Below are 25,214 nucleotides of genomic sequence, written 5' to 3' on the forward strand. Positions count from 1 at the left end.
TCTGAAATCAATCAGTGGTTAATAATCTGTACTTGCTGCTGTAGGGTATTCAGGGGGTGTCTCACTGATCTGTTTGTCATCTGCTCTTCTCAGAGGGGTGGCCTCAGATCTCTGCAAGCACACCTACAAAAGGCTATTGAAAAGAACAAAAAATATGATAGATGCATCCTTAGCAGAGCAATGTTGTCTGAACAGATAAAAAGATAGCAAAAGAATGAAGTTTGAGTTCTGTATCCAACTCTTAATTAATTTCCTCTCAGTCTTGAGCTTTTCCCTACTGATACTTTTCTATAGAGCTAGTCCTTTTCCTTCATCAAAAAAAAAACCCTCTTTGAGTGGCAGCAGTGTTTCAGCTCCAAATGGAAGCGTTCTCTCCCATTTCTGTTATTTCAGGAAGTATCCAGTACCGAAGTCTAAAGTAACATAACTGTATTGCAAATTGGGATGTTAAAGTGGGGAATGAGTGATTGGAAGACCATGTGACTGTCTGCATTGCTTTCGGAAAAATTGTCAATTCATGTAATTGGTACCATTTTTTTAGTAAGGGCAGCATACTGTAGAAGAACCTAGTTTAAGTTCTTTATTGCAATTTTAATGCCTTTATTGGGATTGTAATCCACATGAAAGCTCTTGGTCAGCACCCTCAGAAGTGGTAAAAATGAGAGTGGAGACATGTCCTGGAAGATAAAATTAGTAATGCTGTCTTCCTTCAGGGTTGATTTCTCCACTTTGTCATCTTTCATGGCAAACAGAAAAAAACAATTTGTGTAAACGTTCATCAGTGTCATATGGCTGGAAAGAGTCTTGGCTGTGAATAGGATAACAACAGCAACCAAAACCAAGGCATTAGGAAGAGGGCCACTGGAAAAAGATACCATTGTATCAAAAGTCCCATTTTTCTCTGTTGCTTTATAGCTAGTAATGGTGGTTTACCACTTTCTTTCCAGTGCTTTGGAGGTCATTCTAACAAGTCTCACATTTGGGGGCGGCGGGAAGAAGTCTGTATGGGTATTGTGTGATCCATTAATTTTCATACATATACTTGCGATGAGCCCAGAAAAAACATTAAACTTTGAGTCATGTATTTCAGTTCCTAGTAATTACTAGAATAGTAAGTTGGCAGAAGAGTGCCCCTTCAATAGAGGTTTTACTTTTTTGTTGTTGTCTTCCTCTTTTCTTTTTGTTTTTAGCCACCAGCTAAATACCTCCTGCCAGAACTGACAGCATCAGACTATGGGAAGAAGTGTGTGGTCATTGATTTAGATGAAACTTTAGTGCACAGTTCATTTAAGGTAAGTAAATTCAGAAGTGATCTCTTGCAACTTGAATCTGTCAGTGAATGTTGTAGGAACTATTAAGCCTCTTAACAAATCAACTAGTCTTATGGACTCTCCCAGGATGCCTGGCAGTTCTCATTGTTATTCCTATGAAGATTCATCCTAATTTAGCTGTAAGGGGAGTAACACAAATATTGCTATTTTTTTTTTATTCAGAGAAAGTCACATTGACTGCAACAAGGTCTAGAATAGTTACTTATTTTATGGCTTCTAATGGTAACTATTCCAACAAGGACCTGTATTTTAAACAGGTACAAAAATTGTTGCTCTGAAAATACCATTTTATTTCTACTGTTTAAATGATGCCATAGTTAGTCTAGGAGAATGGAAACTCAGCACAGCTTTATGCTAGGTAGATATACCTTAAAACAGTATATTTTGGGCACCAGTGATTGCTGTGTTCTGTTGCCAAGATGATTTCTTTCTGTCCCAGGCTGCTGTCCTGATCACAGTGTTTTTAAGTATTTAGCTTTCCCAACAGGAAAGCAAATAGCTTTTAGCTGTTGCTGATGAGTCAGTCATCTTCTAGAAGCAACAAGTTTTTATAACCCTTCAGATTTCAGCATGTGGTGGAAGTAGTGGTATTTTTCTATTGTTTAAGTAGGGCTAAAGTTAGAATTAGGAGAATTAAGAAATACCAATAACCTAAACTGGCTCAGAGTGCTGGTAGCATTTCTGATTAGCAAATGTCAAATATGATGAAGCATCTGCTAGTTTTATACTTTGAAGAATTTATAAGAATCAATAGTGCATTTCCTTACTGGTAGCAAGCTAGAGTTACTAGCTTTATAGTCTTCTAGTTTTGGTTGCACTCCATTTTTCACTGCTAGCATAAACACAACGTTCTAATCCTGCAATATTTAGTTGCCAGTATTTAAATATGCAAACCATAATTCATGTTGTGGTTAGAATTTGGCAACAGCCTATCTTTGTTGACTTAAAGAAGACCTTATAAGGAGATACTAGAACAAATATTCCTTGTGCCTCAAACTGAAACTAAGATTCTTCTCTGACTTTATTGCGCCTAATGGTATATAACAATTCACAGTGGTATACAGGAACCTCTTAACCTCAGTACCAGATCCTTGACTTCTATACCCAGACTGAATTTGAACATGAGAATTTTTCAGTGAGATGAGGAACATAGCTGGATTGGGAAGGGAGGGACCATGCCTCCTAATTAAAGAGTCAAAAATAGGAAGGGAAAGCTGAATTTCATAGTCTTAAGTTTATATAAAAATAATGAAATATTTGATTTATTGTTATCTGAACTGTAAAAATGAAAGTTTGCTTTCTGAATGCTGTAACTTTGTACTGTGATTTTTTGTTTTTTGAAACAAAATGAGATTCAATTTACATGTTGGGGTTTTTTTAAACCATTTTAAAGAAATACCTGTTTAGTGGTTGACAGTGTAAATCCTTTCTTGTAGGATTGAGGTTTGTCTTTATTGCAGAGTGCTTTCTTAGTGGGCTCATTTCAATCATCCCATTTATTCAAATTGTATTTAATAGTTATTTAAATGATGTTAAATAGATATTTAAGAAAAATGAAAATATTATTCTACATAGTCTCGAACACTGAATAATGTTTTGTGTTAGGAAAAGAAAACTAGTTCTTTTTTGTGTGAAGTAAATAATGTTAGGCAAATGTTGGAGTTTCTGCAGTATTCGAGCCTTACAGCTGTGATGGCATTATCTTAATGAGAAGCCGTGTGATGGGAGTATGTACAAGAAAACCAAGTGTTGGAGGAAATGGCTTTAGATGTTTACTGGCTAGTACTGTCCAGTGGTGCTGTTTGGATTTTGTTTCATAAAGGGAAATATAATGGATTTCCAGAACAGCAGGGAGTTTAATACCTATGTACATACTGCTCTGCCTGAATAATCAAATTGCTTTTGCATTTTCTTCTAGTTGGGTTTTTGCGGTAGTTTTTTTTCACTAAAATATGTCTGCTATACCCAGGCAGGTCCCTACTTAAAAGCTGTAAAAGCATACAAAAATTTGTGACTTTTTAGAACAAAAGGCTTTATTTAAAACACACGATATTTAGCATTCGTAATTCTGTTATGAAATAGGCTTCATATTTCAAATGCAGATAATTTTTTTTTTCTTAAACACAACCAGAGAGGCAGAGTATTTAAAGTGCTCTTTTTATGAAAGTAGCAACATCTGAAGGAGGATAATTCTTGTCTTTTTATGCCCCTGCATATTTGTGAAGCTTTAAGGAGGTACTAGGCTTTCATGTTAAGTGCATATTAAAAGAATAAAGTTTGGGGTGCTTTGGCAAGAGTAAAAAAGGAATAGATAGACATTGTAGTTATCATTCCCATCATAATTTATGATTTTTGCTTCTATTATTGTTTTATTAGGTCAAGGAGATGTAGACATGGTATTGTATAAAATGAATTAAACCACATGCAAGTCTGGAATGTAGTCATATTCAAAACTGGCTGTGAAACACTTTCAGAACATTTAAAACTCTGAAACATTCTATTAAATAGAAACGGTTCTAAGTTAAGATTTTAAATGGAAATACACTGTCTTCTTTCACATTGTGTCTCTGTGGTTCCCACTCGAGGCATGTACGTGCTTCATGTGTGCAACCCCAGAAACGTTTATCCAGTGAATTGTTGCAGACATTTCTCCTGTCTTCCCATCATGATGAAGGACAGAACCTCAGTCCCTGCTGTTTTCCTTATCGCTTGTGTCCATAAGAAAGCGACGTAGGACCTAAAGTATAAGTGGGGGAAGCAAATATGTAGTTGAGAGTAGTTTGGTTAGTGTTACAAAGTCTAAGGGTGAGTTTTATTTGTTAGCAAAAATTAAGTTGTCTAAACAGAATGTGGTTTTCTCTGACATCTGGTTGGTGTTGCTCCTGTTAAGAAAGTTTAGTAATAGCTGTAGTTTTATCAGTGGGCTTCAAAACCCTAGAAAATTGCAGTGACCTATTCTTTTTCTGCTGCTACAGAATATTTATCTTGCTTAAGGGAGTCATGCATATATAAATTCTTCAAGTGTGTACAAGTCTCTTCAAAGTATGCACGGAGCTGGCACCCGCTTGAAAACTGGTGGCTGAGTCTTATTGACAGTTCATTTGGGTTTCTTTTAAGGTGAAGCTTCCAAACTTTTTTGTGTAGCTGTTCTGTGGCTATTAGAGGTGCTGCAGAGTATCTTCTCTGAGGGGCTTCATGCAGGTAACTGATGGGAGCCTCCCCTCTGGCTTTTTCAGAAGCAGGAAGGAGGATGTATCTTGTAAATTGCTTGATGTCAGCTTAAAAAAAAAAATCTAGATTGTATATGTGGGTATATGAGGAATTCTTTAGACCGTGTTAGTGCAGTGGTCATCAACAGGATGGAGCTCTCCAGCATCAGCTGCTGTGGAGGTTTGGTTGCCAATACTGGTTGGTCAGGACAAGTAGATTCAGTGTAGCTTCTCATTTTCCCTCTGAGACAGCGCTTACAGATGTTGCATCAAACCATCTTCCTTATTACTTTGCTACTGAGAGAAGGTGTTGCCCTCTGTATAAATTCTTAGGGTCATCTTGCTCTCCTTGCAGGAAGGTCATTTGGCAGTGGAATTATTATCTCATTTTTCCAGGGAATGTGATCAAAGTGATGCTGTTGGGTTAATGTTGTGGGATTCTTTTTTTCTACCTTCTTTTTTCACAGAGTACACGTTTAGGCTCACCAGTTTGGGATCTTCTTCTCAGTCTCTTTACCTTGGCTGCTTCTTTGCTTCTTTGTGGTTTGAGCTCAGAGGGCAACTGAGCACCACACAGCTCACTCGCCCCTTCCCCCTCAGGAATGGAAAGGAGAAAATAAAGCAAAAGGCTCTAAGAACAGGAAAGGATGACTTGGCCATTATGGTCACGGACAAAAGACAGACTCATTAGAGGAAGAGAAAGAACATAAATTCAATTTGGACATTAACAGCACTTAACAGAGTAGGACAGTGAGAAGCCACATCTTGAAATCACCTTCCTCCACCCCTCCCTTCTTCCCAGGCTCAGCTTTGCTACTGAATTCTCTACCTCATCCCCACGCAGCAGTACAGGGGACAGGGAATGGGGGGCGTGCAGTCAGTCCCACTGCTTCTTCCTCCTGGGGGAGGACAGAACTCCACACATTCTTCCCCTGCTCCAGTATGGTGTCCCTCTCACAGGAGACAGTCCTCCACAAACTTTCTCCAGCATGAGTCCTTCCCATGGGCTGCAACACTTCCCAAGCTGCTCTGACGTGGGTGCCCCGCTTGTGCTGCATTCCACCCAGCATCGAACTACAACAGCAGGGGCTTCCTTCAGAGTCCCAGCCTTCTTTGGGCGCAGCTGCCTGCTCTGGTGTGGAGTCCTCCATGGGCTGCAGGTTGTCATCTGCTCCACCATGGACCTCCATGGGCTGCAAGGGCACAGCCTGCCCTCTCACCACGGGCTGAGGAGGTTCTCTGTGCTGGCACACCCTGCCCCTTCCTCCTTCTTTCTTTCACTGACCTCAGTGTTCACATAGGTGTCCTCCTTGCAACTCAGCCTCACAACTCCCCCTCCTCCCAGGTTTTCCTTCTTAAATACATTATTGCAGAAGCACGGCCACCGTTGCTAATGGACTCGGACTTGGCATGGAGATGGGTTCAACTTGGAGCCAGGGGAGGTTCAAGAAGCTTCTCACAGGAGCCACCCCTGTAGCCCCCTCCCCCACTACCGAAAACCCCCACCACTCACACAAACCCAACACATCTTGGTACCCCATTCCCCCCACCCCAACAGGTTTGAAGGCTGTTTCTGGTCTTGCAGATTATTCAGTGGCACCTCCTTGGTAGTATTTGAGATCAGTCTGTTGTCTGATCCAGAAAACCAGGTGGGAAAGTCTACAAGTCTAATAGAGCTGAGTGAAGGTGTTTTCCAGCCTTAGCATAGTAATGCCATACCGGTTACCAACCAGACTAGTCCCAGCCTTCCTTTTAGGCTGTTGCCCTTGAAGTATATTGTCTTTTAGCCAGTCACAGAACTGTCAAAAATAGTTTTAACATGTCTCAGCCATTTCCAAGCTGCAGATCATGGAATGAGTTACAAGATTCAGCTGCACACATTTACATGATTTATTTATTTTTTTTTATCATGGACGTAATGCATTGAGATATACCAAAGGATTCTGCCAAGTTTAAAGTCCACTTGAACTAGTAAACATTGTTAGCAATGCATTCCCCAGTTACCACTGCTGTCTAGCCAAGATTAGCCTATGTACTCTTAAACTGTCTACAAGGACACTTTTCCAATTTCCAAAGTAATTTTACTTTGACCAACAGTTTTTTCATAGTAAGTCTTAAGAAGTAAGTTGTATTCAACAGGCTAGAAAAATAGATTCAAGGACTTGGACAGAGTGTGCCTGTTCTTCCCTTTTGAATTAAAATGCAGTTTTTACATGATTAATTTGATTGGTATAGCATGTTCTTGAGGTATCACATCTTGAGGATCATTTAACTATACAACTTAAGTCTTGTTGCAGCTTGTTGCAGCTCCCAACTCAAATATAACCACTAGGTATTATTTTTACCACTGTCTTTATTTTCGATTAACTATTAATTGATGGTCCAGAATAGAATATGTGAAGCACATAGCTGAATTTATTTGTCATCATCCACACAGACTTGATCAAAGAGTTATCAAATAGATATTTTTTGTGGCAAACACAGCCAGTGGTAGTGGGGGGGTTATTCAAACAGTAAAGTGCATTACATTGTATGAAGCTTAAAAATAGCTGTATAAGGCTTCTGACTTGTATGTGTAAAGGGTGCACACAGAGTGGATCTGTATAGTCAATAATGCTTATTAATTTGTTCCTGAGAAGTAAGTACTCTTACACCTCTGAAATTTTCCTTCTAATGACCTTATTTTTAATGTTGATTTATTTCCTTGTCATTCTTTCTAGCCAATTAGCAATGCTGATTTCATCGTTCCTGTTGAAATTGATGGAACCATACATCAGGTAAGTGCTGTTGTTCCTTTCGCGTTGTTCTAGTAGTGGAAGTATCCTCAGTGCCCCAGAGCATTATCTTTCTCCATTTGCTGCTTTACATTCAATAACTTGCCCTTTTACAAAGTAAAAAAACTATGTCCTTTGGAATTTATCATCCAGACAGGCATCCCTGTTTGACCAGGAATGTAGTTTCTAACTACTAAGTCTCAACTTTAACTCTTCCAGTTCTCAGGACTTCAATACCTGACTCTTGTCAATCTGAAAACATTTTCAAACAGGAAATGATCTAAGAATGGGTTTTCAAATATTGCTAGGCCCAGAAAAAAACTAATTGAATACTGCATTTCTCATTCCCTCCACAGACAAACGTGACATACTTTGGCTTTAATGTCTGTTGGTAGTTCATATGGACAAAGCTTTATAAAAGTATTAAGGAAGAACAGACATTTCTTTAGGTTTTTGTGGCAAACTATGTTTAAGTTCTGTCCCCTTTTCTTCCTGTAAGTAATTTAAGTTCCTCTGATATGACTTTTTATCCACTTCAGCATCTTTAAAAGGTCTGGACAAAACGGCAGGGAGACTAATTTTTATGTCCTATTCTTTAAGAACTTCACTTAAGACTGTGAAATGGTTTTCAGTAAATGCAAAACACCCATAATTTGAAAATTGTTTCCCTGCATGTATCTTAGCTTGGTGTCTTTAATCAGTAGTCATTTCTGAAAATGTTGAGTGAAATAAATTACAGTGCCGTAAATTTTCCTCTTCAGACAGACATTAAAGTTCCTGCTGGAGACAGGTTATACTGGTTAATGTGAAGTTGAGCCTTTCTGATATATGAATCTTGCATTTTTTTTTAAAACATATTCTGTTGGTTGTTGTAGGTTAAAGATAATGCAGTTATTGATTTGCAAATCTTCCCTAGATTTGATTTAAAGGAGATTTTAAATAATTTTTGAAATGTTGTATTTTATATGGATTTTCACTTGGACATATAGGTTCATATTTTCATCTTGGAGCAATTGATAGATCATGAAGTTAGTTCATGTTTGATTTCCTGTTATGAAAACCAGCCGTGTAATTGTCACTCTTTAAAACACATAATTATTTTAAGTGATAGTTGCTTTGATAGTTTTTACACTTTACCTGTATTATGTAGAAAAATTCCATATCTGGGGTACTTAAACCTGTAACGTTCACCAGAGCTGAATGCCTGAAACATGTAAGTGATGTTTTGGGAGGTTTGCGTTGTGACATTGTTGGTCTTCATTTGATGTGGACTTAGTTGTGTTTGGTGCTGTTAACACAGACATTTTCTCTCCTAAAACTTTCCAGAATGCTTTTGAAAGGGAATAAAATAGGTTGCCAAACAATTTTGAATGGCTTATGATTGTGATCACTAAGCTTATCAAGATTACGTATTTATATTTTGAAACAAAACCCATACAAGACTGTTTGGGCATTACGCTCAAGCACTTTGAAAGCCTGTTGCTTTTCTGTTCCCTGCAGCAAACTTACAGATTCTTCACCAAACATAATGCACTCAAAATGATGGGGGGGGGGGGGGGGGGGGGCGAGTGAGGCACACAGCACACTCACACAAAACACACAAAAAAAAACTGTCAAAGGGAGTGGATTTGTGCATACCCTAAACAATGAACAGAACGAAGGATGCTCTTGACAGAGAAGGTCAAGTGAAGTTAGTCTCTGACTGCTTTGCTGGAGGCTTCCTGCAGTTTTCAAGGAAATTGCTTGATCTCTTTGTAATTCAAGTTCTTCATCTCTAAAATAGGTAAATATCTCAGTTGCATCTGGGTGGTAGAAATGAAGTTAATTGTAAGGAATTTGTGATGCTTGAAATAAAGGTAATTTATATGGTATGCAGAATAGGCAAAGTCTTGGATTCCTGTGTTTGTAATAGCTCTGTAGGCAAAGTAATGTACTATCATCCAGGCTTAGTCTGACGTGCATTAACACAGGCTGTAGAGCTTTGACAGCTGGTTCGCACTTCAAACTTGTAGTTTTTTATTAATTTAGAGCATAAACGAGCCAATATCAACAATTTTTGTTACCTGTCAGAATTTGTCATCTGTATAATGCTTGTCCATTTTCTTAAGCAGTTTATATACTCAAAGTTTAATCACTGGCACTGGGAAGTACTTCCATCTGTTCAAAATATCACAGGAGTGTTGTGGAACCATACTGTCCATAATGCAAATCCCTACCTGTTTTACCAGTAAGCCTGGTGTCTTATCAAGCAGGAGATTGTCTGATACAGTACTGTGCACTTGAACTCTGCCTTAGACAGAACCCTATGAAAAACAAATGGAGAACACAATTTCAGAAGTGCTCATTCAGAAAGAAATTTGAAATTATACAAGATTCTTCAGATCTCCTATACCAGAAATTCAAGTTGTGGGAAATTCAATTGCTGTATGCTTGAAAGAGTTTTGAGACTGACTTATCTAACAAGCTTTGTTCGTGGTAAATGTTGTAATTTTTTGTTGTGCAACAGAGGTATTCAAAAAAGACTGTCTTTTGTTTGGGGAGTTTATTTTCTCTTATGTCATTTATAATCCAGAGGTCAGAGAGTCTCTTGTTCTTCTATGGAGAGGACAATTCAGTCATCATCTTAAAGGGTACTTGGGTAAACCAGCTTCCCTGGATTAAAAAATAGCTTTTCTGAACACCCCTTGTCCCTCTCCCATCTTTCTTTCTGTAGTTTAATTTACATTGTCTTTAGAAAGAAACTGTCATTTTATTTTACAAGGAAATAAGTCGTGTGGAGGTACCCCTCTCTCCTTCTGTTATGGGTCTTTAGATGCCTGTAGAGACTGTGCCTGTCTACCCATCTATAGGGCAGCTAAAGTTACAGAAGTTGAATCCCATGCTTTGTGTTGAAAATGATGGCACAGATACAAAAGGGCAGTTCTAATGCAAGCTGACACTCTTCTGGCCAGTTCTCTCATTTCTGTCTGATTCTCTGAATAAAAGGAAATCAGAGCTGGTCCCCTGCTCTACCAAATTGTAAGTGAAAAACTGTGGGAAGTCCAGTGAAATGTGTTGCAACTGAGAGTGCACTTCAGAGGAAGTTTAGTGCGGATGAAAGTAGTGGCCAGAGAAAGATACTCAGCCTGTTTGGTACACTGCAAGAACACGTCTACTCTTTCAGCGCATGCTTCCCATTTAAGCAAATGCAGAGCAATCACAACGCCCAGATTAGAAATTGTGCATTAAATATAGCTTTAATCCCCAATGAGTGAAGATTTTTAGGGTATGGTGGTCCTTTGTCTTTTATCCAAATTGACTTGCGGTGCCTCTGTGCCTTGCTGTTGGTATCAAAAAGTAAAGCAGGCTGTCAGGCAGAGCATGATATGGTGTTACTTGAAATTTCATTATTGAATGTAATTTGTTTGTGAGTAAAACTAGTTTTTAAGTGGTTTTGGTTTTTTAAATTCAATTTTTTAAAATTCAACAATTGCTTATTTTTAGTTGTTGAAAGCTAAATAAATGTTTGGTGTGTATACTTTGAATGTAATGTACAAAATGTTTTTATTGGGAGGGGGAAACATTTTTTGACTAATAAACTTCATTTCCATGAAGGACAAAGTTCATGGATTTTCTTACAAAAGGCTGTAGCCTGGTTCAAGTAATCCAGGATAGGCTGTATCCGTTCTAACTGGCCTATTCTTGGTTACTTGCACTGGGAGGCAACCACAACTGTGTGAACCAGAAAGACGAGGCTCAAGAATGTATGTTACTTTCTGCTCGCTGTAAAGAAGATGCACCCAGCCCACAAAACAGGAGTTTACAGAAGCTGGAGTTGTCATGGGCAGATTTCTTTGTCATTACTGAAGATTTTGTTATTGCAAAGCTGGTTTTGAAAGGCAGTTCTTTGTGTCCTATTTAACTGATTAAAACTGAGCTGGGTTTCTCTTTGGTTTACAAATACTGAGTCTTTTTAGGTTAAAACTGTTCTGAGGTATAGAAGATGTATGTGGATATACCAAATGCTTGAACACAATTAAAGATAATTACTTGTGTTCTGCCATTAGCAGTTTTAAGTACAGAATCCTGTGAAAACATGCCTAGTGCTTGATCTGTTCTTTAACATTTTAAGAGTAGGATTCATTTTAAATTTAAAAAAAAAAAGACTGTATTCCTCTAAATTCTTACTGTGATAAGGAAGAAATTAGTGAACATACAATAAAGAAAAACTGGAGGGCTTTTTTTTAGTGCCCTGAAGACACTATATAAATCTCAGAAAAATGCCAGGAGCCAGTTAGTCTAGAGACTTAAACTGAAAACATCATGCAACACAGGAAAAAGCCAAGCCACAAATAACCATGCAGCATTGAGATTCAAGACCAGCCGCTAACAAAGTAAAAGGGAAAAAATTCCAAATGAGGAGGAAGAGGAGAAAAGAGCCACACTGTCAGCTGAAGAAAGCTTTTTATGTTGAAGTAAACCAAAGAGATTTTGTAGCCCAGGATACCAGTACACTTTCAGTTGCTTCCAGGATCTAAGTAGGACTTCTCAAAAAAAAAAAACCTTCAAGGAGAATAACCATACAGAGTATTAAGATATGTTGTTCTGCAAAAAACCCTGTTGTTTAAAAAAAAAAAAAATAAATAAAAAAGAAAGGGTGAAGGAGTTGGGGCTTTTTAGAGAGGGAGAGAATTACGAGAGAAATTTGGTGAGACCTCATCCTAAGAGATGATATTTATTATTTAATATGGCATTTACTTATTAGAGAAGGAAATCTTACCCAATAGCTAGGATTTAAGACAAGACACCAGAGGAAAATCATGTAGAAGAGGTTGAGGGTGCTCTGTGGTGGATCAGGAGATCTAAACTGCTGAAGGGAGACAATACAAATTAAAATGCTAGGTACTTACAGCTAATACTGACTCCTTGCAGTATTAGGAGACCTACAAATTGCCAAAAGAGCACATACTGCAAATACTTGCTTTTATAAGCCCACTTTTGTTGGCAAGCCTGTGGTTAAGGAGCGCTTGGTCTGTAGCTACTGGGTTGGTTTACTGTATGCTCTCTTTATGGAGGAGGTGGGTTATGTTGCAAGCAGCAAAGTTCATATCCTTGGCTTGGAGTTTGTAATTACATTCCAAGTGGAAATACTTCACTGACACAGGCATAGTTAGGGATGGAGAGCAAAGAGGAGACTTGTTTTGCTGTAGCTGAAAACACTAGATTTAAAAGGGAAAAAATTACTAGATTCCAGCACTAAGTATCCAAGAATGACTTTAAGACTTTGGGGTGTCCTTTTTGTGCCCTCAAAAATAAGCGTAGGAATATAATTTAAGAGTAAGCAATTAAGAACTTCTTATGAACTGTCGAGTTAAGTAGTAATACGCATCTTTCTTTTCTCTTACAGCTGATGAGTTTGGATAGTATCTTTCTGGGTACCCAAATGCAAAGGGACTGCAACAGGCTTTCTGCCTGTGTCTTTAACAATGTGAAGATATGATAGGAAAGGAAATACTACCAAACAACTTTGTGAACAACTAAGTGAAAAATTAATTGCATTGTTATAGGAGAGGAAATGACTTGGTTTATGCCTGGTAAAATAGAGGAAGCTTTCCTGTAATTATCTGGAAGGAGAGTGGTGTTGAAGTACATCTGTTAACTGTCTAATTCAAAAAATGTCACATTTATTTGATTGATTAGGTGTTGCTGTGGTTATTTTAAAAAAGTTAAAATAAATCAGGTTTGTAAATTATTAGCTGTATCAAAGTTTGAATTTGAGAGGCCAGAAGTTCATAGAAATAACAGAGCAGATCAAGTCTTCATGCTATGAACTATATGCTACATAAAGTGGAAAAGTAATTAACATTTCTGCTTTAGTCATTAACGTACAGCTCCATCATACATGTTCTTAATAAAACTTTGCTTTCAGATTTAGGTTTTCAATTTCAAGTCCCCATTACACAACTTTTATTTTTCTAAAGGCTTTAATTGTTACACTTCAGTTCAAGCTGGCATTTCCATATTTTTCTTCAGGCTTTATTTTTTCCTCTGGGTACCTTATGTTTTCTAACTCTTTAATAATATGAATCTAGTAAAATACATACAATTAATCTAGTTCTACATGTCAAAGAAAGAAATTCCTGAAATTGCATCACTCATGCAATTCTTCCTGAATTCAGTTCTTTGCCAGACTTCTTCAGCTGAAATTTCCAGTGTTTGCCAAACAAAGAAGATAAAATGGTGCCAGTGTTTTCTCTCAAACTTTTAATCTAACTGCATACAAGATAGGTAAATATTTTTCAAGCAGACTCCCCTCTTCAGCTTCACAGTTTATTCTGAACTACTTCTAAGCTTTCTGAGCAGCAGTTACCTCATCTTGGTATTTTCTGTGAATGCAAATCATCTTGCTTGCTCTGAAAAGAGGGGCAAGAAGGCTCTAATATTTATTAATCCAGTTGTTGACAGTAGGCAGCCAAGCTGCCTGTATGCTTGTCAGCACAAAAAAGCAATATAACATTGCTGAAACCAAGCTGCTCAGGAGGAGGGAGATGCTAAAAGAGATCTTTATGACAAAGTTACAGTAGAAGATGCTGTAGACTTTGCAACTGAATTTTGAAAGTGACATTTACTAGACATTCACCATGGTGCTATGAAGATTTTTCTTGAAAGCTCTCTGCAGAGCCAGGTAACTGATAACTATCCATAGCGAGATATGGTACTTAGCACCTGGAATTTAAAAAATTAAAGAATTAGCCACAGGAAGAAAACAGTTCCCTGTTGTGCAATTCCTGTTATCTTAGAGGTTTCATCAGATTTATTCCTTCTGTAAAGCTCTTCAGGACTGAAGACACCAGCACCAAAATAATTTTGGTTGAGAGATCCGTATCCTCATTTCTTGAGAAGCCCTACTGTCTCTCTTTGCTTTTAATGAGATTTTTCAAGAAGCATCACTCCAGATGATGCACAGCATTTGCAATTGCATAATCAGCATGGGTCTTGGCAGCCCATGCATTCAAATTTCTCATTATTGGATGGCTACTTTTATCTTGTATACTTTTTTTCTTCAGCATTTCATTTGAACTGCTTCCATGTTAACTTTTGTTTCTTCAAGTGTTAGGATTACAGGAGTGTTTGGGGTGGGTTTTTTTCCCCTTTCTTTTTACCTTAAACACCATTTGACCTAAATAGTCATTATCATTCCAGGTTTATGTATTGAAACGACCACATGTGGATGAGTTTCTTCAGAGGATGGGAGAGCTCTTTGAATGTGTACTCTTCACAGCCAGTCTAGCCAAGGTTTGTCCCTCTGTTCATCTCATTAGCCCTTATGGTGCTAGTCAGTGGACTTTTGGTTGGGTTTTCTATAGATAATTATTTCCACAGTTGGTACTATCTTAATTTTTCCCCTTCTTTTTTGCTTCTTTGTCTGACAGTGTGTACTTTGTCTGCTAGTGTGTGGGTAAGTGTTTCCATGGTAACACCATCACATATGGGCTTGTCTCATAATGTAGCCTCCATGCATTGCTCATAATGCCAATATGAAAGGCTTACAAGTTACCATGGTTATAGTGAGAAATTAGAACAAATAGCGTGCGAGTGAAACAGTTTATTAAAGCTGGGCATGAAATAAAATACACTGTATTTAATGCTATGTACATAATCAGTGATTCAGAAATTTACTGCATCTAAAAATTGGGAACACATTTTTGTTCTGTCAAGGTACAATTGCAATCTGGAGTTAGAAAATCAGACATTTTTTAAAGCTTGAAACATCAACAGGAATATTTTGTGCCCTCTGGTCTCCAGTAGCAGTAGTACCTCGTAGGTAGATTGTGGTAGACATTACAGTAGTAGACATCTTAGATTCTTCACTTCCTTCCATGTGTTGTATTTGTGGTGTCTTGTTTGTAGAATTACATTGGTTATTTCTAAATAATACTCTAGTATAGTAAGCTTTTACTCCAACTTAGTGTAGAGATGGTAGAAGAGGACAGGACCCTGTTTGATCTGCTATAGTGCCTTCTTATCAGAAGATTCTTCCCCGCACTCCATTTACCATGTTGTATTCAGTCACATTGTGAAAATCCTAAATAATGGCACAATTTCATACTACAGTTAGATGTATAGCAGTTTTCATAGTCAAAAGATGATTGATTTCAAATCAGTTTGTTTTCTCGGTTTAAAATACAGGAAAGTGATATTTCATACCCTACAAAACGAAGTTAAAGCTACCATTTTCAAGTACATGGTTATTTCATATTCTGGTTTATTTGGATACTATATCAATTGTTGGATTCTAAGCTGTGCCTCAGAAGTATTATCTATAAAATGAGAATTTCCCAGTATTGTATATGGGTATTTTCCCTGATAACATCTTTGATCTTTTCTGGCCCCGTTATGCAATTTGGTAATCTTAAGATTTTACTGATCCATTCGCTCCAAGGGCATCATTTGAAAAAGCTACATCATGCTCAGATGTGTTCATTGCAGTTTATCTTCAGAGACACATGGAAATGAGTCAGCTGTGGAAATGGCTTCATAGAGATTGTCTGCTAGCATTGACTGATTTTATGGTAATGTTAGGTGAGACCTCTGGATTCATCAACTTCTAGGTAACTCCTAGGGTAACTGTAAGTTAGCCCTAAGAATAAGACCTAATTGGTAAATCACAGCAAACATTCGAGTACAAGTTAGCTTTCTGTAGGAAGATAAGCGTCCTACTTTTGTGTTACCTCTGTATTAATCACTTCAGGTTTGCAGGCATGTAAGTTAATTAACAAGGAGCAGGCAAGAAAACGAAGAAAGGGCATTTTATCTGAGATTATTTGGTGTCCCTTCTTTGTATAGTTCTGTGAATTAGCCTTATCTATACCTTATTAACTTTATGTTTCTAACTTCTCTCTTTAAGTATGCAGACCCAGTAGCTGACTTACTGGATCGCTGGGGTGTGTTCAGGGCACGGCTCTTTAGAGAATCCTGTGTTTTCCACCGAGGAAATTATGTGAAGGATCTGAGTCGACTGGGACGTGAGCTGAGTAAAGTTATTATAGTAGATAATTCTCCTGCATCTTACATCTTCCATCCTGAAAATGCAGTAAGTATTCTTAGTGTTTGAAGTACTCAAGTGTAACTTTAACCTTCTGGTCCTTGCCCAGACTTCCTGATTCAGAAGTAGCCTTTCAGAACGCTAACTGTATTAGTTTCTGTGTTTTCTTGGACTGCAGGTAGGTTCTGATATTCACTGCCAAATGGTGAAGGACTAAGGCAAACTGATCTTGACAGTGTGTCAGAGTCGTGACTGTTATCTGCTTTCAGTTTTAGCTTTTGGCATGAAGTCCATCAGTTTTGAGAAATAATAAGCAGTTCAGAAACCTGCATAACTAACCTAGCTCTAAAAAGCGAAGCTGCCCTCCAGCATAGTTTTTGTTCTTCGCAGCGGTGATAACAACAGAAAGGATAGTTGCCTTGAACTGCTTTTCGTACCCCATCTTTTTTCACTGTGTGAATGAAAATATTTTATTACACAAGATAATGAAAGCTTTACTGGTTACTATCTGAGTTCTGTATTTGTGGCTAAGGGGAAGAAGAAAAAATCACGATCCTGTTGTGTTATTATACTTCTCCTTTTAAGTATTTTTGTCATAACTCACTTCATAATTAAATGTAAGTTGACAAGTTCATTGAGTTTTAGGAATAAGGATAAAAGACAACAGTACTTCAGGGGAGAATAATTAGGAACAATGCTCATTTTCACTGTGTATTTCATATCTGCTCCAGAAGCTATGATGGAATGGTCTGGCCTTGCCTCCCTCCATTGCCGCAATCAGTACCGATGCTCACATCTCTTCTGTAGCTGCCAGGATAGCAAGCTGGAACTCCCCTTAGATATAGTGACTTTTAAACAACCAGGCTGTGCAATGTTTTCTTTGATGATTTTTAGGCTGCCTTTTTTGTGTACTGTTAATATTAACGTAGGAAGTTTTTATTAGGGACACTGTTTTGCACGGTCCTGCCTCTCTGGAATAGCACTGGGTTTTTACATGAACTATTTATCTTGCAGCATCCAGCTCTTAAATTCAGATCTCAATACTGTGACACCCTAAATGATTGGGTGAAAACGTTTTTCTGGTTGGTGCCACACATGGTTTAAAGTTGCTATTTATAATAACCAGGAGCTGTAGTTCTAATTTATGTTCATGGTTAAAATTAAAAACCTGATCCAGATCGTCATTTGGTATCTTGGAATTCAGTGCCAAGAAAATAATGAGCTGTAGAAATTTGGGAGATGAAATTAAGGGCCTTGTCAGAGTGGTTTAATCATGTATAGAAAAGTGCTGCTAGCTAACTGATATTCGAGTCTCTGCAGAAACCAGAGCTTGTAACAAGATCCAAGATAGTCTTTAAAAAAACCTCAGTATGCTTCCATAGTGAAGATACACAGAATTCTTTCCCAAAATCCAGCCCACATATTTAAGAAGTGTTATTATATGCATTATTTTCTGAACCTGCTCTCAAGGCTTGTATTTTAATTGGAGAACTGTTCTCTATTCGCTGTTTAAATATTTCCTCCACAGCCTCATGCCAGAACGGGTTGTTGCTGCATGCCTATGTTTAGTGACTCACACCGATAATACTTAGAGGGGAAAAAAGACTTGCCTGTAAATAAAGCGTCAGTACAGCTTCATAATCTGTATCTTCCTTCCAGTCTATTCTGAATATCAAGGAGGCAGAGCGAATTGAGCTTTCCTGTGTTGGGTCATATAGGTTACCTGGACACGTAGAAAAAGGTCAGCTGCAATGCCAGCTGTTTTACAGTTGGGTTTGGGGTTGATGTTGTACGCTAGAAAATACGGACTTGAACCTGGTACCCTACTCGAATGCTAGTGACCAGCAATTTGCTGTGATGACAGTGAGTATTACAGGACATCTACACAGGCAAAACTCACACGTTCTTCATATTATGGAGTCATCTTAGTATTTGTTGGTGCTTTGTTTCAGGTGCCTGTGCAGTCCTGGTTTGATGACATGACAGACACAGAGCTGCTAGATCTTATTCCTTTCTTTGAAGGACTAAGCAAAGAGGAAGAAGTTTACAGTATGCTTCATAAACTCTGCAACAGGTAGCCCTTAACATTGACTGACTTCTGCTACTAGATTGCAGTTGCTAGAGGCTGTCTCCATCTTTTTCAGCTCTTTCAAATGTAAGCTTTGGGGAGGTCACCCCTGTCAGAAGTGCTACTCTTGATCTTCCTGTTACATTGGACACGAAGGACAATCATGAGTGATGCTATTAAGCCTTCAGAAGCCTGACTCCTAAGGTCATGTGTTCAGACTACTTTTTTAAAGGAAAAAAAAAAAAAAAAAGCTATTTTAAATGGGACTCTTTTAATGAATTTCATAAATGGACATCTTTTACTGGATCAGCTTTTCTTAAAACATGCCAAAAAAGAAGCTTGTATTTCAGCAGTTGAATTTCTCTCCCTTTCTTCCCCTCCCACTATGCAGACAATTTTACCCCCCTGCTTAGAGCAGTTGACCTGACTCTGAATTTTTTCTTACAGAATGAAGTGCCTTTTTGAATGTTATTTTAAGATAAAAATTCATTTTTGTATAAGACGTATTTCCAGACATCTTTTAGTCTTGTATTGTCTAAATGCTTTAAAAGGAAAAAGGAAAAATTTTATAGAGCACTGTAATATATAACAAAGGAAAAAGTTGAAACAAAGATGCTGGGTTCCTGTCTCCACAATGACATTAAGTTGTATTACATTTTGTGATGCTCAGAAGGTTTAAGCGTTTGTAGGAGGGGTGATTTGGGTTAATTACATGGTTGTTTCACTGATATGATTTTGGGCACACTTTTGAACATATCTGCAGTTGTTTGAGTATTAGGAAATGATGGAATTGAGAAAATAAGGTGGCTAATAGATCTAAAGCACCTTGTATTCTAGACAGATGAAGTTCTGTTGTCTCTGCTTACGCACAACTGCCATGCCTCTTGTTTTTTGGAGAACCATTATCTTGGGAGAATGGGGAGGAGATCTATTTATTAGTTTAAGACTCTTTTCTTAAAGAAAACCCATCTGGGTAAGCTGGATATCTGTATTGAGCTGTTTGGAGTACTTTTTTCTTTTAATTGCTGCTACTGTATACTCACCAAATGGAGTTGACCATCGGCTGTTAAACTGTTTTTGCCACTGTGCCTGTGCTATGAAACATTTTCTGTAAGCTGCAAACTTGGGCAATAAAGAAGATGCAGGCTTCATAACCCACCCCCATGTATTAATCCTGTGCTATCAGATATACCAGAGAACTCAGTTAAAGGTGACCTGTAAAGGATTTTTTTTTTTTTTTTTTTTTTTCCCAATTGAGATGAAACCCTCTCCTTTCTTCGGTATGTAAAAAAGCAAAAAGTATTTTTCCCACATCTCTGGTTTCTATTTCTTCTTCCCCAAGGTGTAAGGTACAGATTTGGAGCTTTATTGAGTCTTGCTAGAAGAGCAGAAGTTACTAGCCTAGACTAAAATTGGTCCTCTGGCTTTGGAGTTGAGTAAGTCTGGTTCTCTGAATCTGAGAACCTGCTTAGCATCTTCTGTAGTGTCGTAAGTACTCTACTTTTAAATATTTTAAGCCTTTGAAGAACAAGGCACGCCTTTTTTTTTCTTTTTCCCCCCTTTCCAGTGTCACCTTTTAATTATTATCTGCACCAGAAATCTACAAGCATAAAAATTACAGCTATGTTTGGCTGTCATCAGAGAAGACTAAATGGAGTAGTTGGTGCTTCTAATTAGCCTAGTGCTATTAATAAATTCTGAATAGTAGATCCCCTTTGCCTTTTCTATTTTTCTTGTAAAGTCTTGATGACTCGGAAAAAAATTTTTGCGATGGACTTGGATTGTCATCCTTGTCTAAAGCGTTGGTGAAGCAGCTTAACAAATTCACTCATAGAAGGGCAGGCCAGCCTACACAGGCAGTGAGTAGATTGTTGTAGGTGCAGTATAAAACTGAAAGATGACTTGCCCCCTTGCAGTGCAGCTGTGCTCCAGCTGCTCGCTGTGTCTTGTAGCGAGGGATTTAGAGGCAGTCCTGTGACGCTCATGAGTCTGTACGGCATCACTGTTTTGTTTTCTTACTAGTTGGCATTACCTTAGTACTGTATAATTCTGTGCCACAACAAATGACAAAACTGTCAAATTTAAAAAAAAAAAAAAAAAAAAAAAGCAGAAAACCTTACATTAAAAAAAACAGGGGGAAAGGACGTATGGATTCTGGTTAGTCCATTAACATTTACTTTCAGTTTAAGATTGTTTAATTTTGTATTTGACTTCAGAGTAATGAAGCTGTAAGCTGCCAAAAAGTTGTTCTCTGAGCAGTATTTTCAACTGTGTTTGTAGCTTCTAGGCTTCAAATACAGTTTGCAGGGAAGTATTCAGGTTGTAGTTAGTTGTGCAGGTATGAATAAGAATGGCTGAAAAAATTCAAAGACTTTCTCACTAGCATTAGACCAAACAATCTTCCAATTAGACAATAAATAACCCCACTGAGACATGCCATTTAACGGTTGTGACCTGTTGTATGTGAGACGAACCATGTCATTAGTTTGCATTTATGAAAGCAGCGATTTCATGAACCAGTTGCCTTAAGTCTGTGAATGAATGTTGATTATTAAAGTGTCTTGTATTGTTTTAAAATCCACATATAATGGACAACTGAACTTCTGCACCAGCTTCTGGAAGAACAGTTCTGATGATGTTCTGGTCAATCGTACTTGTTCTGTATTGTTTATTTTGGCTCCTGAAATACACAAATTTCAGAAGAAATCCCTTAGTTTAGTACAGCATTAAAGTGACTCACGGTGACAATACAAAGATGAAAAACTTAGCAACAGCTTTGATCTCAGCTAGTATCTTAAGAGTTTTTTCTATAATTTCTGGTGTTTGGTTGTTTGGGTTTTTTTAACTCATTCGCAGTGAAATAAAACTTGGAGTGCTTTGCAGTCAGGTATGGACTTCCCTGGGTATTCAGATTTGGCCAAAGGCATCAAACTGTCGTAGTTGTTTATTTTGACACTATCATTGTACTTGAAATTTCAAGTGTTACGTTTGCGTGAATATACAAACGCTATATATTTAGAGTTTCTAGATTTTAACAAAGCAATATAGTTCTGTCCATGAAGTCAGATAATGAGTGGAATGTTTGTAAAAATTACAATACGGGTATTTGATTGTATTTTAAGTACAAGATTTTTAAAAGTTAAAATAGGAAAAAATACTTGTTTCCTAAATCTCTTGCATATTTTGAAGTGCAGATAATGCGTGCAGGTCACCAGGGCTGTTATAAACCCTGGTTTTCAATTCTATTTCTGGATATTATAGAAGTATTAAAAAGTCTTTTCCAGTTGGTCATTCTGTTCAGCTAAATAATTGCTGTCTGGCCTGAAGTTCTGTTGTCCTTTTTATGTTGGGTTAAAAAAGGTTTTTTGCCTGTATAGGTATTTTTAAATTAAGCTGTAAGGCAGAATGCCTTAGATTTCTTGAAATTCAACTGAAGTGTTAAGATTAAATTGCCGTTTGTAAACTAGGGCTGTGCACAGAATACTTGTTAACCACCAGGAAGTGTGGCAGGTTTTGGATGGAAGATCCTAGCAAATGTACAATATTGCTGTGTTCATTTAGGTAGCTTTGGAAGAATAATTTGTCTATTTGTTTCGCCCTTTAATCTTTTTTTAAACAGCAAAGTTATACATGGAAGAAACTCAACGCCTGAAGAGATTTGGTTATTGGTGTATGCAATCACTTTATCACAGCATGATTTTGATTAGACAGGTTGGGGACAATAAAGTATCTGAATGACACTGGTGTGTGCTGATGTTGAAGCTTTTGAAATTTCAGTGTAAAAAAATCTGTAGCTATATAATTTACAAACACATAATCCTATGTTTTACAGATTCTTTTTAAACTAATAAACCACAGTACCGCACAGCCCTATTTGTAAAACAAAAACAAGTTTGTGCCTCTGATTTCCAAGGTGCTGTGATGTTATGCCTTTGTGGGGCGAGGAGGGAAGGTGAGACTTGCATGGGGCAGTTGCTTAAAAATCTCTGGGCTAACTATGCAAAACCAGCTGTCAGTTTTCTGTTTCATTATATTGTAAAAATCCAGCTGACTTCTTTTCTTTCTTGTTAAAGATCTATTGGGAACTTCGTAACAGAGGAGTAAGCAATGGCAATGTTTCTTTCTTTTTTTCTTTTTTTTTTTTTCTAATAATGGAGCTGTTTACACTTTAATGCAATGAACAATCCAGCGATACTTGAGAAACACTACAGATACCATATAAGTGTTTTCCAGGAGAGAGAAGTGTTGTCAATCAGGTATTGAATGGTTTCTTTACTGTCACAAATAAAAAATTTTAACAATATAGTTACTTGTGCATGTAATACTTCTCTGGGAAAAAGAATTTCTGCACTTCTCCTTCAGTAATAGTCACTGCCATAATTTGACAGGGACTTACTCCTGCTAATGCACATCCGTGTTAGATAGTAAAATCACCCATCTCCGTTCCACTCTACTCCCCCTCTCCTCTTTTTAAGTCATGTATAGGACTCCTTATTGACTGCCCTGGCACCTGCTTGTGCAAACAGAGCTGATGAACTGCTGATGAACTCTGCTAAGTAAATTGGTGGTGACTCTGGCAGATGTTCCATCTATTTAGATCTCTTGGATGAGATCATACAATAATTTGTTCAAGTCTCAAAGCTGTGTGACTTCTTTTGAAGGGCTTACTTCAGCTACTTGAATAGCTGTTCTTAACATCACTGCCATATCCAAATGAATATCTGAATAAAACACTTTATTTGCTTGGAAAGTCTATTTTGGGAGTTTTTATCTGACACAGTAAGACTTAGGCAGGGCCTTTCTTTCTAGGAAAAGGCACATATTATTAATGCTTTTATGAGCAGAAAACCTCAGGCCTGGTAGAATAAGCAGCTGGCTCAAGATAGCACATTAGTTCTATGATCGGTTGGAATGACCTAGACTGCCTTTACTTTGTACTGGTGGGTTGGGTTTTTTGATTATTTGTTTGTTTGTTTGTTTGTTTTTGTTTTACCAATCTCCTTAGCCGCTCCTTAGAATAAAGATGCCTTTCTTTTACTCAGTAAAACAAGCATTTCAAAATTCATAAACCAGCTCATTTGTAGTGGTGGGAAAGATGCTGTTGCTCTATCCTGACTGATTGAAACTAAGTGTCTGCAAAACTGAATACACAGTAGTCTATATATGTACATGCCTTCCAAATTTTTTTTCCCCTTTTTATTGTGTTCTAAGTTAGAAGGAAATCCAACCTCTCTGAAATTGCCTGCAAGATGGGATAGGGTTTTTCCAGGTGGGCTGCAGCTCCAGGGGATCCTGCCGTCTCCAGCAGTTTTCCTGGCAAGTGAGCTTCGCCATCCAGACTTCCTACCAACCCAGCTATGCTGGCAGGAGACCAGGCAAAGTTCTCCTGGACTCCTCTGTTGGTTCTACTGGAGCTACTGCAAAATAAATGATCTTTGGGTAATATATTGGTTTGGACAGGTTGGCAAACTCAAACTTGAAAAGCTTCCAGGCGTGTTTTGTTTAAAGCCTTCTCAAGTGCTATTTCGAAGAGAGCTGTGCTGAGGAGCAGGTTGTCCTGTAATTACCTAATGCCACGTTAATCAGCATTTCTGAAGCACAGGACATACACTAACATCTTGGACTTAATAGAGATTGATTTGATTCAGTCAAGTAGGTCTGCATCTTCAATTACACACCTTCCCAAACAGCAATTTAATAAGGTTAGATTTGGTTATCCTTTAAATCAGCAGCAAACTGAGTTTTTGTGGTGGTGGCTGTGACAGTTTAGCTGTGTCCCCCAGACCTTGCTGGGTCCTGTGCTGTAAATCGTACCTCCCACTGCTCTTCTCTGTGCAACTGGCATCATTTAATTTTGCAACCGCCTTTTAATTTAGTGATGTAGACACATTTGATCGGGATGTAAATTGCAGGAAAATGCTGGACCAAGAAACAAAATGCAGCTGGCCCCTGTCAGCCTTGGCCATCACCTCAGGCTGGACTCCAGCTGGGACAAGGCTGTTGCTACTTGAAGGCGAACAGAGGAGTCACCGTTAAGCCGGAAACATACCACCTCCTCCAGAACCACTGTTCTTCTAGATAATGAGGGTTGATCGTTTTGTTCATACAAATGCAATGTACACCACCTATGAATTCCCAGTGTTTCAATAAACATTGCACTTGAAGAGTCTGAGCGTTGTTGGAAGAGTTACTGACTTCATGGTTGTTTTCTTTGTCAGATTTGAATGAGCTTTTGTGATGAAAACCAGATTTCTTTATAGTGTAATTTTGTGATTTTTTTTTTTCATGCTTTGATTCAGTTGGACAATAAACTGTGTCATTTTTTTCATCTTCTTCATGTCTGATAATGCATATAGCTGAAGTCTCCAGAAATCCCCCTCTCCCTCCACATGCTGTTCTCCTTGGGGGAAATATTGAGGCAGGAAGGCAAAGACTTCATTAAATCAGGCCAGCAAGTTCTCATTCCATTCCTGTCCCGACCTTTTGGATTTACTGGGCTTTAATAAAGATTAAGGCCTTGACTGCTGAGTATCAAGGGCTTCTTCCTCTAGCAGCATATTTGGCAGGTGGGTTCAGTTCCTGTTCATTTTTGTTAACCTGCTGAGATTAGAGTTGACCTTGCTGCTTCCAAAGCCACTGAAGCTTGTACAGAAGCTGTCGATGAGAAAGGAGCAAAAACCTGGATTCTGGGAGGGGATAAGGTGGTGGGAGAAGACAGCTGATGCAGACTGGTGGGGTTTCCTATACAGCCCTGTTTCAGTTCCTGCGTGCAGTATCCCTCATACTGTGTCCAGGAAGCAGATGGTT

The 25,214-nt window shown here is 38.0% G+C and overlaps 1 protein-coding gene across 4 annotated transcripts in view; it reads left to right on the top strand.

The window, feature by feature from the left end:
* Nucleotides 1-24,735, top strand: part of CTDSPL (CTD small phosphatase like) — an 86,140-nt gene extending 61,405 nt beyond the window's left edge. For 3 of the 4 annotated variants that reach the window (XM_074899841.1, XM_074899842.1, XM_074899843.1), the window contains 5 exons: nt 1,191-1,292; nt 7,261-7,317; nt 14,497-14,589; nt 16,202-16,387; nt 18,292-24,735. In XM_074899841.1, the coding sequence (XP_074755942.1) occupies nt 1,191-1,292; nt 7,261-7,317; nt 14,497-14,589; nt 16,202-16,387; nt 18,292-18,417 (564 nt within the window). In that variant the 3' untranslated portion in view covers nt 18,418-24,735. Of the gene's footprint in view, nt 1-1,190; nt 1,293-7,260; nt 7,318-14,496; nt 14,590-14,726; nt 14,753-16,201; nt 16,388-18,291 lie in introns of those variants that run through there. The other variant, XM_074899844.1, reaches the window with a different exon arrangement.
* The last annotated feature ends 479 nt before the right edge of the window (nt 24,736-25,214 follow it).

Source organism: Athene noctua, chromosome 2, assembly GCF_965140245.1.
Source record: "Athene noctua chromosome 2, bAthNoc1.hap1.1, whole genome shotgun sequence".
NCBI classification, from domain to species: domain Eukaryota; kingdom Metazoa; phylum Chordata; class Aves; order Strigiformes; family Strigidae; genus Athene; species Athene noctua.